General features: G+C 35.8%; 1 protein-coding gene across 1 annotated transcript in view; it reads right to left on the bottom strand.

The window, feature by feature from the left end:
* The window catches only part of MALRD1 (MAM and LDL receptor class A domain containing 1), a 211258-nt gene that overhangs the window by 65368 nt on the left and 128709 nt on the right, over positions 1 to 17181 (bottom strand). The window contains 7 exon segments of the mRNA XM_057384351.1: positions 3857 to 3939; positions 3942 to 3971; positions 6349 to 6396; positions 6399 to 6508; positions 8365 to 8422; positions 11115 to 11143; positions 11145 to 11241. Of these exon segments, the coding sequence (XP_057240334.1) occupies positions 3857 to 3939; positions 3942 to 3971; positions 6349 to 6396; positions 6399 to 6508; positions 8365 to 8422; positions 11115 to 11143; positions 11145 to 11241 (455 nt within the window).

The raw sequence follows: 17181 nt of genomic DNA, 5'->3' as shown, positions 1-17181 counted from the left end.
CAACTGTGTGTTTATCAGTCTGATACGATTGTTCTCCTGCCTAGTACTGATCAAGCTGATCCACAGAGAGCCACATTCTTTAGAAAATCCTATTCATGTCCCCAAAGTAATGACTTAGTTCTAATTCTCCACAGAATGTCCTGTGTTTTAGAAACCACTGAATTCTTTTTTCAGCTTCCGTTTCATTTTGTGGACAGGAAAAGTACTTCTGAAGGTCGTAAAATAGAAACTTTTATTTTCTACTTATTAATGAGCAGTTACAACTCATGGCTATCCAGTACCCTCATCMTGACTTTTCAAGATGATGTATTATTTTCCTGATCTTGCCTGAATCTTACAGCTGGAATTCCACATGAACATTCCACCTGACTTTCCTAATGAATGAGAAACCAATGCAGATCTAATTGGTGCATAATWAGAGATGTATTCTCCCATCATTGACAACTTTGGGTCTTTAATTGCCAATGAAGGAAACAGGAAAATCTTGAGGAAGACAAGCTGTATTTTCACTTCATTAGGCACCAGAGACTTTTGTCAGTGGAGGAGAATTTCTGCTGACTCCAGTGAACAATGATGCTGYGTTTTCTGCTTTACATCTTTAAGATCATGCCTTTGAACTCTTCATGTTCCTCAGCTGTCAYCATTGCATGTCTTCTTTGGACTGAAGTCCCACCAGAGACAGACTGAAATTGTTCCTCTTAAGTCCACAAATCAAAATACAAAATCATATTATATTTCATTGTCCCAACAGAGAAGCACTTAAAAAATTACTTACCTTTTTTGTCTTTATTCCCCTAAACATTTGTTTGAAGTAATAAAAATTTTGTCTAAACATTAGTTTAAAGTAATAAAATATTTAGGTGTTTTTAAAGTAAAATTGACCTGTCATACCAAAATTTATTATGTCAGTTCTGTGTGTGACAACAAATACGAAGGCAGAAAACTGATACATTAGCTATTCTATTACATCAAGAATTAATTTCAGATTAAATTCTCCATTGTATGAGTATGACAAACTCCTGAGGTAAATGGCCAGAGATAGAAACCCAGAGCATAATAAGTACTGAGTGTTTTTGGTCTGACACACAATCAATAAGATTTCCATTGGAATGAAACAGATGTGAAAACTGCATTCATTTCTCTCTGAAACTGTTCTCATACACCATTAAATTCAAGTAGTCATAAAAATGTAAAGAAATATGTGAGAAGTTTTTGTTTTTTTTTTTTTTAAATTGACATTTGCAGCAAAATATGGGAAAATTTGTTTGTATTAAGAGGTATTTTTGCTCAGAGCACATTAATTGATATATTAGACCAGCCATGTATTTAGTGCTGGATAACTTCCCTTTCAAAGGCTGTTACCACACAGTTCTAAGGAAAGTTAGTGGGTTTGTACTGAATCAATACAAAGCAAKTTTTTCTCCTTTTGGTTAATGGCTGATTGAAGTCCTGTAGCAAGAGTATTCAGATCTCTTTTAAATAGCGTCCATTCTATGGTAATGCAAGAATTGCTGCAAACATTATGTCTRTTTTAAAAGTAATAATAGCCTAGGCTTTTGGTTTTCCTATGAACAAACTACAGAGTTTATGACAATGGAATTGTGCAATTGAAATGCACATTGTGAAAGCAGAATAGAAGCATTTCCAGTTCCTCTTTCCTTTTCCTTGGTGACTAGTTCCTTTTCTGARTAAAAAGGAGATTGTTCCCACAACTTTACATTTTTTTTTGTGTAGCTCTACCCCTACTTTGTATAGCGTTACAGTGTTCATTTTTATCTTTCTTTTGCCAATTCCCTGTGTGTCATTTTAATCACACATCTCAGTTTGTCCATATCTGCAGTCCTTTTTATTTTTTATTAATTCAGACTTGACCAGATAGCTGTCTTTCAGATAAGAACTATATCAGCTTTTGTACTCATGTTATTCTATTCTACCACATTATTCAAACTTCCTATTACAGTTTGACTTTTTTCACCTCCAGTGCAAACTGAAAAAAAAAAATTTTTCACAGATCTGTTGCTTTAGAAGTTTCAGGCTGTTGGTTTTATTGCTTTTCTTTTTTGTTCTTTTTAAGCTTTTTTCTTTTTCACTTGAATGGGTACAGTTAATTTATATTCTTGATTTAATAACAGCAACAGTTGATACTGAAATAGATTATTAGTTTGATAGAAAAGAGCAAAATGTCCACAGAGGTAAATTTATTCTGTGATGGGATTGTGTTCCTTGCTTCAGTCTGTTGTGAATATGTTTTTACATAAAGAGTACATGTAGCAAATCCACAAACAGGGGACTTTATTTGTATGTGGGAGTAAGACAATTCTTTATTAAATTGAAGGCAATGAGAGTTAATTAAACTAGTCTGTCTAAAATGAAGAAACAATTAAAAAGCAGACTCTGGCTGTCTGCCTACTAAGTCACACAAGGGCCACACACATCTACTTATTCACAAAAGCTAAGTGTTCTGTGATGCTTGAAAACATTCAAAAGCTCCTTCAAAGAGTCTCATCATCAATCTTGCAYGCTGTAATGCAAGGACTACAGCATTGTCCAGGATACTTGAACTTCAACAAATAGCTAATCTTAGATAATCTCACAGCATTTCAGATTAAAAAAAAAAAAAGGAATTTGCTGCTTATAGCAACTTTGTGAAATACAGATTTTTTTCATTTATGAATAAATGTACAGCAATATTCAGAGTATCCATGAATTAGGTGCTAGGGATAAAATTGATATCCAAGCCCCATCCTGAAAAAAAAAAAAATTAAAAAAAAGAAAAGAAAAGAAATGACAAAGGATGGAATGGTGGAATGAAAGCTAACATTATCCTTGGGCTGGATGTAAGGAGACATCTTTTCATGGTGGACAGTTGACCAGTGGCAGAAGTTGTCCTTAGAGSCTGAGTAGCCTCCAYTTATGTACATTTKYAAGACAGGATAAATTTCTGAGCTACCCAGAATGATCTCGTAGCTGACTCTGCTGGGGGGAAGAGGTTGGACTAGAGACCACCTGAGGCCCTTCCAGCCTTGTATTAATTGTTAATATACTTGCACTATAATCCCATGGACTTCTGTGCTATGATTATGCTTTCCAGTGGAGAACAGTGGTATAAACTTCCTGACTTAATTCAATGTCCAAGACTAAAAAATATTCTTTTTCACTTTTAATGCAGACTATCTCATATCCTGCCACTGACTAAAGATTTAAAATAACCTGTATTTTAAATGGTTAATAAACCCCACAGACAGGAATTTTCTCAGGTCACTTAGAAAGGAACAGTGCAACATATTTATTCAGTGAGTCACATGAAATGAGTTGTTTGCCAAGGTTTCACATCCCTCCTTGGACTGTTACTAGAATACTGAACAACCAAAAGAGTACCTGTTAAGGATGCTTAGGGAACAGCAAGATAACAGTTTTATGGAAGCTTGAGCTATAATTGTTAATACAGTTAAATCCCTTATTTCCAGTTGTTTTTTATAAAACACCCTTCACACACGATTACATTAATATTTTTAAAACTTTTATTTTAAACCACTAAACACTGGAAAGTGCCTTTATTTTATGTTGGAGTGAATTGCACAGAGAACTGTGCCAGTATTGTGCAGGTTTTAGTATGCTAGTCAAATGTGCAAAGTTAATTCTTACTTATGCAGTGAAAGGACTTCAAGTGGAACTAAAACTAAAGCAGAATTGTCACTTGATCCCAGGAAAAAAATTGCATWTAGGTGYAACTGCAGTGAAGTTGTGATAAAGGGCTGTTAACATAAAATCCTGAGATTTTGGTGATCCTAGACACAAAAATGCAAAGTACTAAAGCAAGTTTTATTATACCATAATGTAGTAGAAGAACTTTTACCTTCAAGACTCCTGTTTGCCTAGAGGCAAACATCCAGAACCAGAAACAAACTGTACAAACCCCAAGATTGGCTGGGAAGAAATTGATGGTACATACAAAAAACTCTGTCCTTTACCTTAATAAAAAGATAAAAAATATTTAGTGTTTTTCCAGTAAAATTTCATGCTTCATTTTATAAGCATATTAATGCTCACTGATACTAGTATTTTTAATTTATTTTTTTTTTTACCACATACCATACCTTGGTTATATAGAGCTCTTCCTTACTATGAGTATTTCATAGAATTATAGAATAGTTTGGGTTGGAAGAGCCCTTAAAAATCATCGAGTTCCAACCCCATGCCATGGGCAGGGATGCCACCCACTGCATCAGTTCTCAAAACACAGCCAGCCTGGCCTTAAACACTTCCAGGGATGGGGCATCCACAGCTTCTGGACAAACTTTTCCAGTGCCTCACTGCCTTCTGACTAAAGAAGAATTAGTAAAGAATTTCTTTCAATTTCCTAATTTCTAATCTAAGTCTCTYCTCTTTTGGTATAAAAAGATGTCCCTTTTCCTAGATGCCCCTGGTGCTAGACAGAATCATAGAATGACCTATCTTGGAAGGGACCTACAAAGATCATCCAAGTCCAGTTCCTGGCCCTGCACAGGACACTCCATAGTCAACCCGAGTGTCCAAGAGCATTGTACAAACACTTCTGAACTCTGTCAGGTTTGGTGCTGTGACCACTTCCCATGGGAGCAGTTCCAGTGGCCAACCACCCTCTGGGTGAAAAACCTTTTCCTGATATCCAACCTAAACCTGATGGGCTGACAGATATTTCTACATATTGCATGCTGTTGGCAATTCTAGCAAGCAGTTCCTCTGTAGCCAATGTGAATATTTCTTGCCTGGGTAATTTAAAAGTAAATTAAAAATCTTGATGATTTTGTAAGCACATTTGCTCTAATTTTGTTTTCYTTTTGCTTCACTTTTTATTAACTTTGTTTTTCTTACAATTGCTGGGTAATTTCACAGAAACAAAGAACTAATTAAACAACAGAAACTGAAATAGAAAAGCACACAAAATCTCCTTAAAAAGCCAGGGGGCTAGTGGATGTTTTGTTASTGCATTACATCAAAGAAACAGCAAGAAAGCAAGTTGAACGACTTATTTGCAAGAAACAGCTTGCCTGGAACAGCTGCAATAGTTTCTACCTCCACCTTGTCTATCCTGTCCCTTTCCAAGAGGAATGCACTTCCAGATTTACAGCCTGCGACACAAAGCTGTAGGAATGTCTGCAGAAACTGTGATTTGTGGCAGATAAGCAGTTCCCTCATGATCRGGTGAGCAGTTGCTGCAGCAGGTGCAGAAAAAAAAGGAAAAGGGAGGAAAAAAGAGTTGTACAGAAATGGCTACAGCCACCTGTGATGAGGTGTCTCTGTTGATTTTAAAAACATAAAACACAAAAAAACAGAGTGAAAACCTGGAGATGATGCTGCTCATGAACCCAAGAGAAAAACCAATAGAAATTGTGATACTTCTAGATTGAATACTATTTATACTTTTCTGATTAGATGAAAATTAAGATAGGGATTCTAACAATTACGTTTTCTGGAAAGAAAGCTATCTCCTTCTCCAAATAGAGATTGGTRCATTTGTGATGGAAATTAATATGCCACCCAGATATATTGTGTAATTTAAAGAATATATGAAATATTTATGTAGCACAATATAATTAATTATGCTTACTACATAACAAAGATTATTGTAATTGCCTATAATACATTTCATTGTCCTGACAATCAAGAGGCATTCTGGTAGCAGTTTGTCAGAAATATCTTGGAAAGAACTTCTATGTTAGGATTTCTRGCAAGACAGTGCCAGGGAGGTAAGTTAAATCAAGGTAGGAGCCTTAAGCATTTCACACACACCCACACACATTGCTCCTCATCTTGCATATGATTGCATGTTTTTCTAAAATTCATTAGGACGGTACCACACTCCAGGAAAAGTAGATTATTTAAAATATTGACAATGAGAAGAGCATTACTGTAGCCAATTACAATTTCAAAGAATGAATCTTTTAATGTCAGAAGCTGACATTAYGTAGCTGAAATTTATTATTAGAATAGAATGGAATAGTATTATTTCAATTGAAGGAGACCTAAAATGATCATCTAGTTGAGCTGGCTTATCAATTCAGGGCTGACCAAGATAAAGCATGTTGTGAAGGGCGTTGTCCAAATGCCTGTTTAACACTGCTAGGCTGGGGCACTGACCCCCCTCTAGGAAGCCTGTTCCARTGTTTGRCCTCCCTGTTGCTAAAGAAATTATTCCTAAATTCCAGTCTGAACCTTTCCCTGGAGCAACTTTGAACCATTCCCACGCATCAGCTGATCATACGGAGATGTGTTATTTTCAGACTGATCTACATTTTATTGGTAGGTTTTTTAAGATTCAGTGACTATTTTATTTCCCCAGAAGTGATGYATTACCCATGGTAATACCTGGTGTGTGGTCAGTATGAGGACCTGTTTGTCCTGTGACAACACTTTGCTGATATTCCAGTCAAAATTATCAGCAGAGTCTTGTGTTAACCCACATACAGTTGTCTACTCTTGATCTTGTGCTTCAAAGTTASAGCTTCCAGGAATATTGTGTAGTAACCTGAAAATACAGCAAAAAGTAAATTATCACCCCAGCTCGATGTAAAGGGGCTTTAATGTGCACATGGCAATTGAAAGGATTCTATATGGTTAAAGCTGTGATTCCCTAAATTCCGTGTATGGACATAAATAATACATCACARTTAATGAGGAAAGCAAAAACTAATTGCTTGCTTTAAGAACAGCTATAAATTTTATTACAGATAAATGCCCATGTAACTCTTTAGGACAAGCCAATAACTTCACCAAATTTTGTTCTTATCCAAGATGAAGGGACAGAGGGATTTCCAGGCAATTAGCTAACAAAACTGGACTGCACTTCCACAGTGGCATTTTTTGTAAGCATGTRTTGGCTCATCCTTGTGAATGTTATGTGTGAGGGCAGCTTTATGATCAGAGATGTTCTAGGAATTGGGACACTCACTGACTGAATTCAGGAGATCTGACTTAAATTGCTCAATCCTAACACTGCCTCTGACACTTCAGGTGACTTTTTGACAGAAAAATAATTAATCAACAAGGTTACATAAATGGTGTGGTACAGATGAATCAAATAGCACCACAACCTCTTTTATTTGCTCCAAAACATCTTTTCCTCAGTTATAAAGCAGAGGCAGCTATGCAATTACTGAGTCAGAGTGAGGGCAACACCTGTGAGAAGACTTTGGGAAAATGTTTCCAAATTATTAAACACAGTCAGCCATGCATTTTAGAAACAGCTCTGACTGTGACKGTTCAGAAGGGATTTGAGGATTTAGATTATGTTCCTTGATCTAGAAGTATTCTGCAATGTTTAAATACAACTATTTGTATATCATTATCTGGTTATAAGGGATATAGATAAAAAGAATAGATTTAATTACCTCTTAGTATTCTGTTTTGGTTTTTTTTTTCTTATTTTTTTACTTTGATGTTAACAGAAAATCTGAGGCCATTCTTTGTAGAAATAACTTACCATGAAACTGCTTTTGACCAAGATCTGTGCACACAGATCTGTAACCCTGCAGAATTTTGTTCTCTCTTAAAAAAAGTGTCACCTTAGTTAAATGTGTCAGACAAATATCTTAAAATAAGTATAATTTTKATCCAATATAGGTTATTCACTGGATCAAAATCCTGTATGCTWGGAGAGGAATTTGCACTGTTCTGTAGTGTATGTATTGTGCTGCAAGGACCGAAGTGTCTCTCATAAGAACAGACTGAGAGAGCTGGGACTGTTGAGGCTGGAGATGAGAATGCTCTGTGGGATTTTGTCAGTGTGTATCGACACTTTCTGGGATRGTGTAAAGAAGAAAAACACAGACTCTTCTCAGTGGTGCCCAGTGTCAGGAAAAGAGGCAAMGGGCACAAATAGAGGAAGCAATTTTTAAGGTTAAGGATAAAAACCTTTTTTAGCTCTTGGGGTGGTAAAACAATGATATAAGTTGCCTAGGTRAGTTTTGGAGTCTCCATTTTTGAAGGTTTTGAAGCCCTGAGGGGCACAGCCCTGTGTGACCTATTGCAGTGAATTGATGTTTGAAGCAGGGAGATGAACTAAATGATCTCCAGAGGTGCCTTCTCACCTCAGCCTTTCTGGGATTTTGTTAGTGCTAGTCAAATGCAGTGAGCAGCAAACATTATGTGAGCCTAATAAAGATAACTCCAACAATAAACACCCTCACACCCGCAGGGCAAAGGAATCATTAATTGAAAAAAAGCAAGTGCATTTTCTTGTACATCTCTAACAAGATCAAAGTCCAAATCCATTTAGGATTTACACCAGTCAGAATACCTGACCTGAGGATTTTTACCCTGATATATTACCAGTTCATTCAGAAGGCAATTATTAATAAATATTTATGAACAGTAACTACTGACAGAGTCACATGACCTATCTGCACCTGCTGGGTGCCTTTTTTAATGGGTAAGTTGTACCCTATTTAGAAGGCAACAGAAGAAGATTGCTCCATTTATTGGAAAAATTGCTTTTATTTCAATAATTCAAGCACTCCTCTAGTTGGTTCATCAACGCTGAGGTTTGCTATTAATCAAATCTCTGTGTATAGTTGGCTGCAATTCATGAAAATTGAAACTGCTTTCATGTGTGCTTTTTTCACCTCAGTACTTCCAGCAGCTGACTGAAAGAGAATGAAAATTTTGCAAGATTGCCTGACTGGACTGAATGAAACATAGAATAAGTAATTTCCACAAGTTTATTTAGAAAAAAAAGTTCACCAGCCTACATGGATGCAGATCATTTCATCCAGGTTCTGTTGTAAATCCTGCATACAGGAATTGCTGCTGAGTAGATTATGGTCCATTTACTTCTTTGGAGTTACACTTGTATAAAACTATAGTAGAATGTAAAATAAGCTCAGACCTTGAGCCCAGTGCGAAGGAGAAAACTGCAGACAAACGTGGTCATAACCACATGTATGGGACAGGTTAGGCTATGAAGAGATTTCTCTGTCCCTGTTCTGCTTTTTTTTTTTTTTTTTTTTTTTTCTGATTAGGCAGCTTCTGTTGCCTTTTCATTAAAAAAAAGCAGGTTTCCATATCTAGAAGGCATTATGTGCCCTTTAATGTTGTTTATTCCCATCTATAAGATATATGCTCAGGGGAAAAGTGTGTTCATCTAAATATAAGGAATCATTTGTTGGAACTAAAATAGAGCAGACAGGGAAATATTATACCTGAGGCTTATCTGAGTATTCTGAATGCCAGAATCTCTGCATTACACTTAGAGATAGCAAGACTAAAGACTGATGAAAATATTTTTATGTATCTACGGCCTTTCCATCGACAATAAAAAGATATTTCAGTCTATTTTGTTTAAGTGAATATCAGCATTTTTTTTTCTTCCCTTGGAAAAGCTTTTCTTCAGTATAGCAAAGACTGAGTTGCTTTACTGTGGTTCAAGATCATTTATGGCCTGAAATGTTCCCATTTATTATCTGAGTAAGAAAAGAGTCCTTCCAGAAAACACAGAAGAACACCTTCCCCCAGTGAAGCTACTATATCCTTTGATAATATTTAGAGAATAAATCAGGTGACTCCATAGTTTTCTGAATATTTTTCCTGAGCAGCTTACTTTGGACAGCAATTCAGATTTACTGTGTATTTGTTAGGTCTGGAAAATGTAACAAGAGTGAATTTACAGAGTATTTTGCTGCATTTCCTTTGCCTAACTCCTGAAAAAGTTTTAATACTTTATAYAAGAAAAACAGATTAGCTGTTTAAAATCTATCTAGTATTTTAAATTTATCATTGAATGCAAATCTATTTCAATGGATATGATTCACAAAGTTTACTGTGACACGAAGTACTACGAGAGGTAGAAACCAGGAATAGTGACACCATCTTCAGCTTTTGTRCTTCAGAACTGTTATTTACTTTTATGAAATGGAGAAACTCCAAGTTGAATCTCCTACAGTGACATATTAGGATGTGTCTCAGTAAGTAGATAAGTCCTTTGCCTGGCTAAACATTATCCTGTACACCATCCAATCAAGGGTCATTACTTTTGTAATCCTGTTCAGTCAAGCATGTAGCAATCCTATGCAAGAAAAAATATTGATTTTCAAGGGATCACAAAATATTGGCTTATTTYACTGAAGTACTTTTACTTCCACAAAGGATGAAAGGATGAACATGGAATTGATGTGTATGATAGTTTATCAACTTCTGAGCACACCTGAATTATGGCAGAATTCGACCCTCCAGCTCAAAGATTACCAATTGGACTGATTACTGAACTGTATATATGGACTACTTAACCTTCCTACTCCAAATGTCCATTCAGACAGTAACTGTAAACAAAGACATGGAATAGGAACAAGGGCACAAACAAAAATGTTTCACTGCTTTTGAGTTCCAGGCCTGAACTGGAAAGCCCATTAACTTGATCCAGATTTTAAAACGGAGCTGTGTCCTTCCATCTCAATCAGCCTCAGTGAATAATGCCTACAGACAAATTTTGTCTTAGTATTCTCTAAGACTTATGAAAGCATGAATAGATTCAATTTTTTCCAACTGTTTGGTAATCGAGAAATGAAAATAAAATATTTTCATAACTCTGCAGTAGAAGCAAGAACAATGAAAATGTATCCACACTACTCAGATCATAAAGGCAGAATTCATTTGAAAGACAAGTTTATTTTTAAATATTCACCTTTTAATAGCAGAATCATGCCTAAATGTTACTTTTATATAAGTTTGCTTGATTAGCTTTTTCACTCAACATTGATAGTCCTTTCARCATGTATTCATATTAAAAAATGAGCTTGCATTTGTTCTCAAAGGTAACTTTATTGTAACTCATTGATTTAATTYCTCAAGTATGTACTTAAACCTTAAGCTGGTTTTGGTCTTGGTGTGGGTTTTTATTCAGTATTTRACCTTTGGTTTCAGTAAGTTACACTTTTGCAACTAAACCACACTTAAATATTTTTTACATCAAGTACCTCTGAGGGTATGAAAATGTCAGACCTTTTGAGCTGGGGAGAAGGCAACCTGCTTGTGATCATCTTCTGAGTGAATTATCTGTGTGAGCTTACCTAAACAGTGCTACAGAATTTAGGATTAAAATTTAAACAGAAGATTAAAAGAACACACGAAGAGGTACTTACTGCAGTCAGCCTCGATTGATAGGCCTTCAGTCTGCTTTATAGTCGCAGGTGAACTGAGGCTCTATGCAATTCTCATTCCCACACACAAAATCAGTGGAGGCAGGACATTSCCTGGGATTCTCTCCAACTGAAACCAAAAGGACATTTAAATCAATATTGTACTTATATCAAAGGATGCTCTTTCTAATTTGTTAGCCATTATACATCATGGCTTTAGGGTTTTACTKCTTCCAACAGATGTTATTTGGTCTCACTCTTTTAATGTTGCATTATATGTTTCTATTTGCCTTGCCCAAAGCTTCAAAAGTAGGATGTTTTGGCTGGAAGAAAATTCAGTTCAATGTTGTGGACATTCCATAAAAGAGAGTTTTGTGAGCTGTTGAAAAGTAGACAGGCAAAGGACTTTGTTCTGCTCATAAGGATAGTTTTTTGAAAATACCATTTTAAACTGAGAAAACCCACTGTTAYACACATTTGCATAATACAGAAACTTTTAACGCTTTTATAAGACATTTAATTTTTTTTAAAAAGAGTTTAGGTAAACTGCTGCTCTGATGGTGTGAACAGGCCAGAAATTTCTCTGATGGTATTTAATATACAAATCTGTTTCACAACAACTTGTGTTTATCTCTGACAGTTAGTGAAAGTCATCTCATAAAATGAGARTAACTTAGTAACTTACACATAAAACATTAGGGTCAAATCCAAAGAGTGCTGAGATTCAGCCATCCCTGGACTGTGAGACTATAAATTGCGTAAATTATTTTTTTGTGCACTGTGTGCCTAAGTTCAGCTAACATTAGTTGAAACAGTTCTGATAACTCCAAATGCAACACTTCAAAACACTGCTAACTTTAGATTATGTTTCAGTCTAGAGCTCCAAGTTCTGCAAGAATACATTCAGGAGAATTTATTTTCAATGCATTCATTGTAATGTGTTYCATTTTTTCCTTCAAACATGACTAAAATCTTACATATTGTTGAACACAGTACCTTTGTGCAGGCCCATATTTCCAGAGGACCGGTTATTGTTGTCAGGGTATTATTAATCTCCTCAAATAGTTGCTACTCAACAGTATTTTACAGATTGAGGAACTTCATTCTCGTTGAAGCAGAATAGGAAAGGAGAACCAAACTTTTGGTTTAGTTTCAACATTGACTTAAACTAATCTTAAATACAGTGACAATACAGCATTAAAATGTATTCCAAAAATTTAAAATGGATAGTACAAATAAGAGAAAAAATATCAATGTTAATGTTGGTTAGTTGCAAGATATTAAGACTTAAATTTTCAGCTTTGAGATACAGAAGTTTCTGTGCACTGACACACACACACACAAAATCTGTTTCCAACCTGATATCTGTGTCATTATTTTATTTTTTAATTTTTTGCTGTCAGTTTGACCTGATTAGTGTCAGGGGATCCACACCACAAACTGCTTGTTGTGAAGGCCTTAAATACGTGAAAAACTGTGGCTGCTTTTTAGAGGGAACCCATGTGTCAGAGAGCCCTTAGTAGAAAAGCGGATTTTTGAGACAAAAATTGACAAAAGGATTTGTCATTGTTAAGGCAGTTTTCACACCTCTCTAAAATGATGTGATAAAAGCTGATTAAGATACCACCAAAAATTCATTAATAAGGCTTATCCTAAATTCCAGAAAGCCACATAATAGTTGAGGTTGGCAGAGACTTCTCCAGACCTCTTTAGTCCAAGCCACTGCTTCAGCTACCTCKAGTAGAGCAGGTTGTGCGGGACCATGTCCACTTGGGTTTTGGGTGTATCCATGGATGGAGACTCAACAGCTTCTCTGGACAACTCCTCCTTGTGCTGGGTGACCGTCACAGTAAAGTGATTTATTTTGTTCAGATGAAATTTCCAAGTTTTTGAATTTGTGTCCATTACCGTTGCCTTCTGTCAACAGACACTTGTGAGAAGAGTCCGACACCCTCAATTCCATTCCCTCCTCTGCACTGGAAATTTAAACAACTTCCTTAAGTCATGCCAAGGCTTAAATAATTACAGAAATTAGGTAATTGCAGTGCCATTAGCATACAATAATTTTCACATATTATTTCAACTGCAGATGARAGGGGTACATTATCACCATACAGGGGAGTGACTTTTGAAAATCCATGACTTTGTGACTGATCATATTCCACACCTTTACCTAGACAGAGAAACATTATGTTATGTTATGCTACTCTGCCATTTTTATTTAGCATGTAATTAAAATTATTGGAGTTTTTTTCTTTCTTTTTTTTAAACAAGCAACTTTATAGTACTTCAAAGATATCATAAACCAGAATTTATTAACATTATTAATCTCTCTGGCTATCCTAAAATAAAATATATGATTTCTACACAGACACAATGAAAATTTTTATCTTGACTGGTGAATATCATRAAGTCCAAACACAAATTTACATATCTAAGAATTTTATCTTTTGGAGTAAGACCTTGTTTATGTGTAATTTTTAGGGATATCAGATTACATTTTTGACAATGATGGAATTTCTGCCAGTCTTTGGCAGAAAGAAATAAAATCCCTCTTCAAATCAAAGTACTGGCATTAGCACAGCACTGTGTAACCCAACATTCTAAACTCTAYTCAGAATTATAGCATAAGAAATCAACTTTCCATGGTACACTCATTCTGGCCAAAAATCTTATAAAATGTAAATCAAAACAAGAAATACAGTGCAGTTTAACTATAAAATGCAACTTCAGTGTCAGCAAAATTACTCCAGAAGGTGCACCTTTCCAGTACAGCTGAACTGCATGTAGCCCATCACACCTCTCTGTGCAAGGTGACACCAAACGAATTTCACATCTAACAGCAATTCTGCAGAGACACAGAGAGTGCTCAGCTGAGGAAGTGTCTCCTTGCTGCAGATAATTGCAGCTTGCACTGTGTGCTGTCCTCCACTGTCTATGGCAACAAGCCCTGTGGACCACATTAGGAGCAAGTCTGTGTATTAGAAAAAATAAAATATTCATAAAAGATGCTTCTAAGATATCTGTGATAACTGGAGAGACCTGTGACTTWGTGGCTTTGATTGATTCTGCATCACAGTGGAAGCAACAGTTTGACAGTCACTTTGTAGTGTAAATTGCATTGAAAAGCTATAAAAAAAATCTATTAATTTTAACTTTCTGATGTGCAGTGTAGCTCTACACTGGAAATAGGRTAGAGGAGAGCCATGGAAGGGGAAAAGGACCAAGAAGTAGAGATCATGTGTTAAATTGCTTCAGGAGATACTTCTACCTGGTTGACTATGTTCATAATTACAGGAAATAGAATTTTCTGCAAAAGTGTCTAATGATTTTTTTTACCTTATCTCCTCTTCTCCCTTTCTTTYACCACTTGCAGATTCCAAGGAGATAGAGTTTAGAGCAACCAGAACCTCATTCGTTGCTCAGTCCTCAGTGCTTCTCCCTCGTGTCTCCTTTGGTATTTAAGAAATATATGGTAGATCCCTATATGAGAGTACTGTGAGTATGAGATCCTTATCCTGTTGATACACTCTATGCCAACACAGGTCTTTCAATCTTTAGCAAATATAAAAGCTTCTCTCCTTGTCTCTTGTGGATTTATATATTCCATTATATCAGCACTAGAAGTTAAAGAGAATTTTCTTATCTTTTGTATTGCTTGAGCCAGAGCCAGTTCTACATTTCCAGAACTATGAATAAAGTTTTTATTCTTCTGGTTTATCTGTGGACCTTAGGCACTGTACTGCTTGCTTTGAACAGCTTTGCAAAGTCCACTGGCAGAATTTTGTATCTACAGGGTAAAGTCTYTCCTAAGAGTCAATATAATTTGTTAGATCTACTGTTTATGCTGGATTCAAAACATATCTTTGAAATAAATCTGGCCTTTTGAGTAATATGAGAGATTCTGTGAGGAGAATTCTCTATGGTTTTAGAATTACAAAATAAACCTTTTTGAAATTATATCTAGCTTGCTTTGAGTAGAAACTTTTCATCTAGTTTGCCTTGCAATAGATTTCCAAGGTCATCCATGGAAAGAAGCATTATTGATGAGTTTGCTAATACAATTCTAATGTTCTATATAAAGTCGTGTGGAAAAGAGCACTGCACAACTGATGTGAGCAAATGAAAAGCTTGGTGTAAATTGTGTTTTTGTAACTTCTGAATCTCAGAGCATAGCTGAGTAATGAAACTGTCCAGGAGTGCATATTTCATAAATTCCAATTTAAACAAAGGGTGAAACATGCAAATTGCATTTATTTTAATTGAATAATGTTTTCAACAAGATATTTTATTTTTTTTTAATCTTTGACTATTTCTATATCTCAAGTGTTGTGAAAGAGGGGAGAAAAGTGATRTAAGTGCTCCCGCTAAAAAACACAATTGAAATAGCAAAATATAGAGAGAGGCAAATTTTCAGCTTTAATTTGAAAACATTTCTACTCAAGCAGGACCATAATTTCTAAAAAGAAAAACAGTGGGGGAAAAGTCTCATTTCCATTGAATATATATTGTAYGTTTAATTTCATACTGCTGTCATACTGTTGAGTGCATGCATGTGCTGGTCGTAGAGAGAAGAGATGAGATTCTTGCTAAGCATCACATCAGTGTACTTGACCTTGAGGTACACCCTGCTTTCCAAAACAGCTCAAGGTCTTACTGCAGCCTTTAGGAACCATAACCATTTGGGATTGACCTTATACCTTTCAAAAGCACAAAGCATTGGCCAAACACAACCTCTGGCAGCTTATGTCTTTAGTGCTATAATTCTGCAGCATTTCTTCCTCTGGGCTGTGTGATCAATCACTTCTTTCCTGATAAGTATTTTAAACATTTACTCGGTGTCACCAAATCTGTGATATTTAGTGCTATCTATGAAATTTAAATATTTTTGACCTAATCCATTTTGTTTCAGACAGTAAAGATCTATAACTTACAGGACTGATATTCGGCCTGCCTGATTCTGTCTGTGATTTTAGATGTAATGKATATCACAGGAATATTTACCTCTTACAAAGCATAGGTACAAGTAAGCTCTTGTACTCAAAGAGTCAGAGAAACAATCGCTACCTGTTGCTGTCCTCTAGTAGCAAACTTAAAGGAAAGATTTTAAAGAAAGGTTTTGTGAGTTCTTTCATGTCAGTCCTTTCCTGGTGATTGAAAAGTCTTGGTTAACAATGTTYCATTTATCAGCTATCTCCAAATGAATCTTGCCATGTCTATAAAATCTGTGTTTGTTATTTGGATTAATCTTCCATAGATAACATATACTGTATATAGTAAATATAGCTATGGGTTGTGCTGTATCCAAAATAGTCACAATTTATTCGTGGTATGTGTGATGTGCATCTGTGCTTTGTGAGCTTTCTTTTCTACACTAACACACACAGGTATCCTTACAAGGGAAGATCTTAACTTTGCTGATGTTCTGAGAATTATATTGTCCAGAACAAAATACGTAGAAAGCAAAGCAAGTGTATGTAAATTCAAATTCTATGGCAACCACCATTAATATGCTTATTTTAGATGGATTAGTGATCCAGAAGCCAAGCCGGTTCTATTGGCCTTTTAAAAACTACTTAGAAGATTATATGGCTCTTTGCTGCATCAATATAGAATTGTACCTAACTGAAAGGTGATATCCTGTAYGTGCTTTTTCCTGTTCAAATGCTACCATTTCATTTGGTGAAGGGATTTGCATAACATGCAAGCATTAGCTACTAGTTCATCTAAAGTATGTTTTGTGCTAGYTTCTTGTGGTGCCTTGGCTTTTTGGAAAAACTGCAGTTCTGAGGGGAAAACAAATAAATGGGTACAATAAAAAGATATGATTTTCCTACACCTTGGCAAGCTGTGTTGGGGGAGCCTGTGTTTCCTCTACATCACCCTGAGTGCGTTGCCTTCCCTGCTGAGTCCTTCCCACAAGGGCATTTGAGATGTCCTCTGAAAGGCAGCTGTGGATGATTTTCACATTGCCAAAAGGCAGATTATTTCTTGTCCAGAACCAAATTGTGCACATCTGTACCCTCTGCTGAGTGCACAGAGATCTGAGTTCAGTGAATTTTCCCCTTAA

This window comes from Malurus melanocephalus, unplaced genomic scaffold (genome assembly GCF_030028575.1).
Source record: "Malurus melanocephalus ecotype Western Australia unplaced genomic scaffold, MMel_1.1 scaffold_14, whole genome shotgun sequence".
Lineage (NCBI taxonomy): Eukaryota > Metazoa > Chordata > Aves > Passeriformes > Maluridae > Malurus > Malurus melanocephalus.
This window is presented reverse-complemented; position numbering and strand designations above follow the sequence as displayed.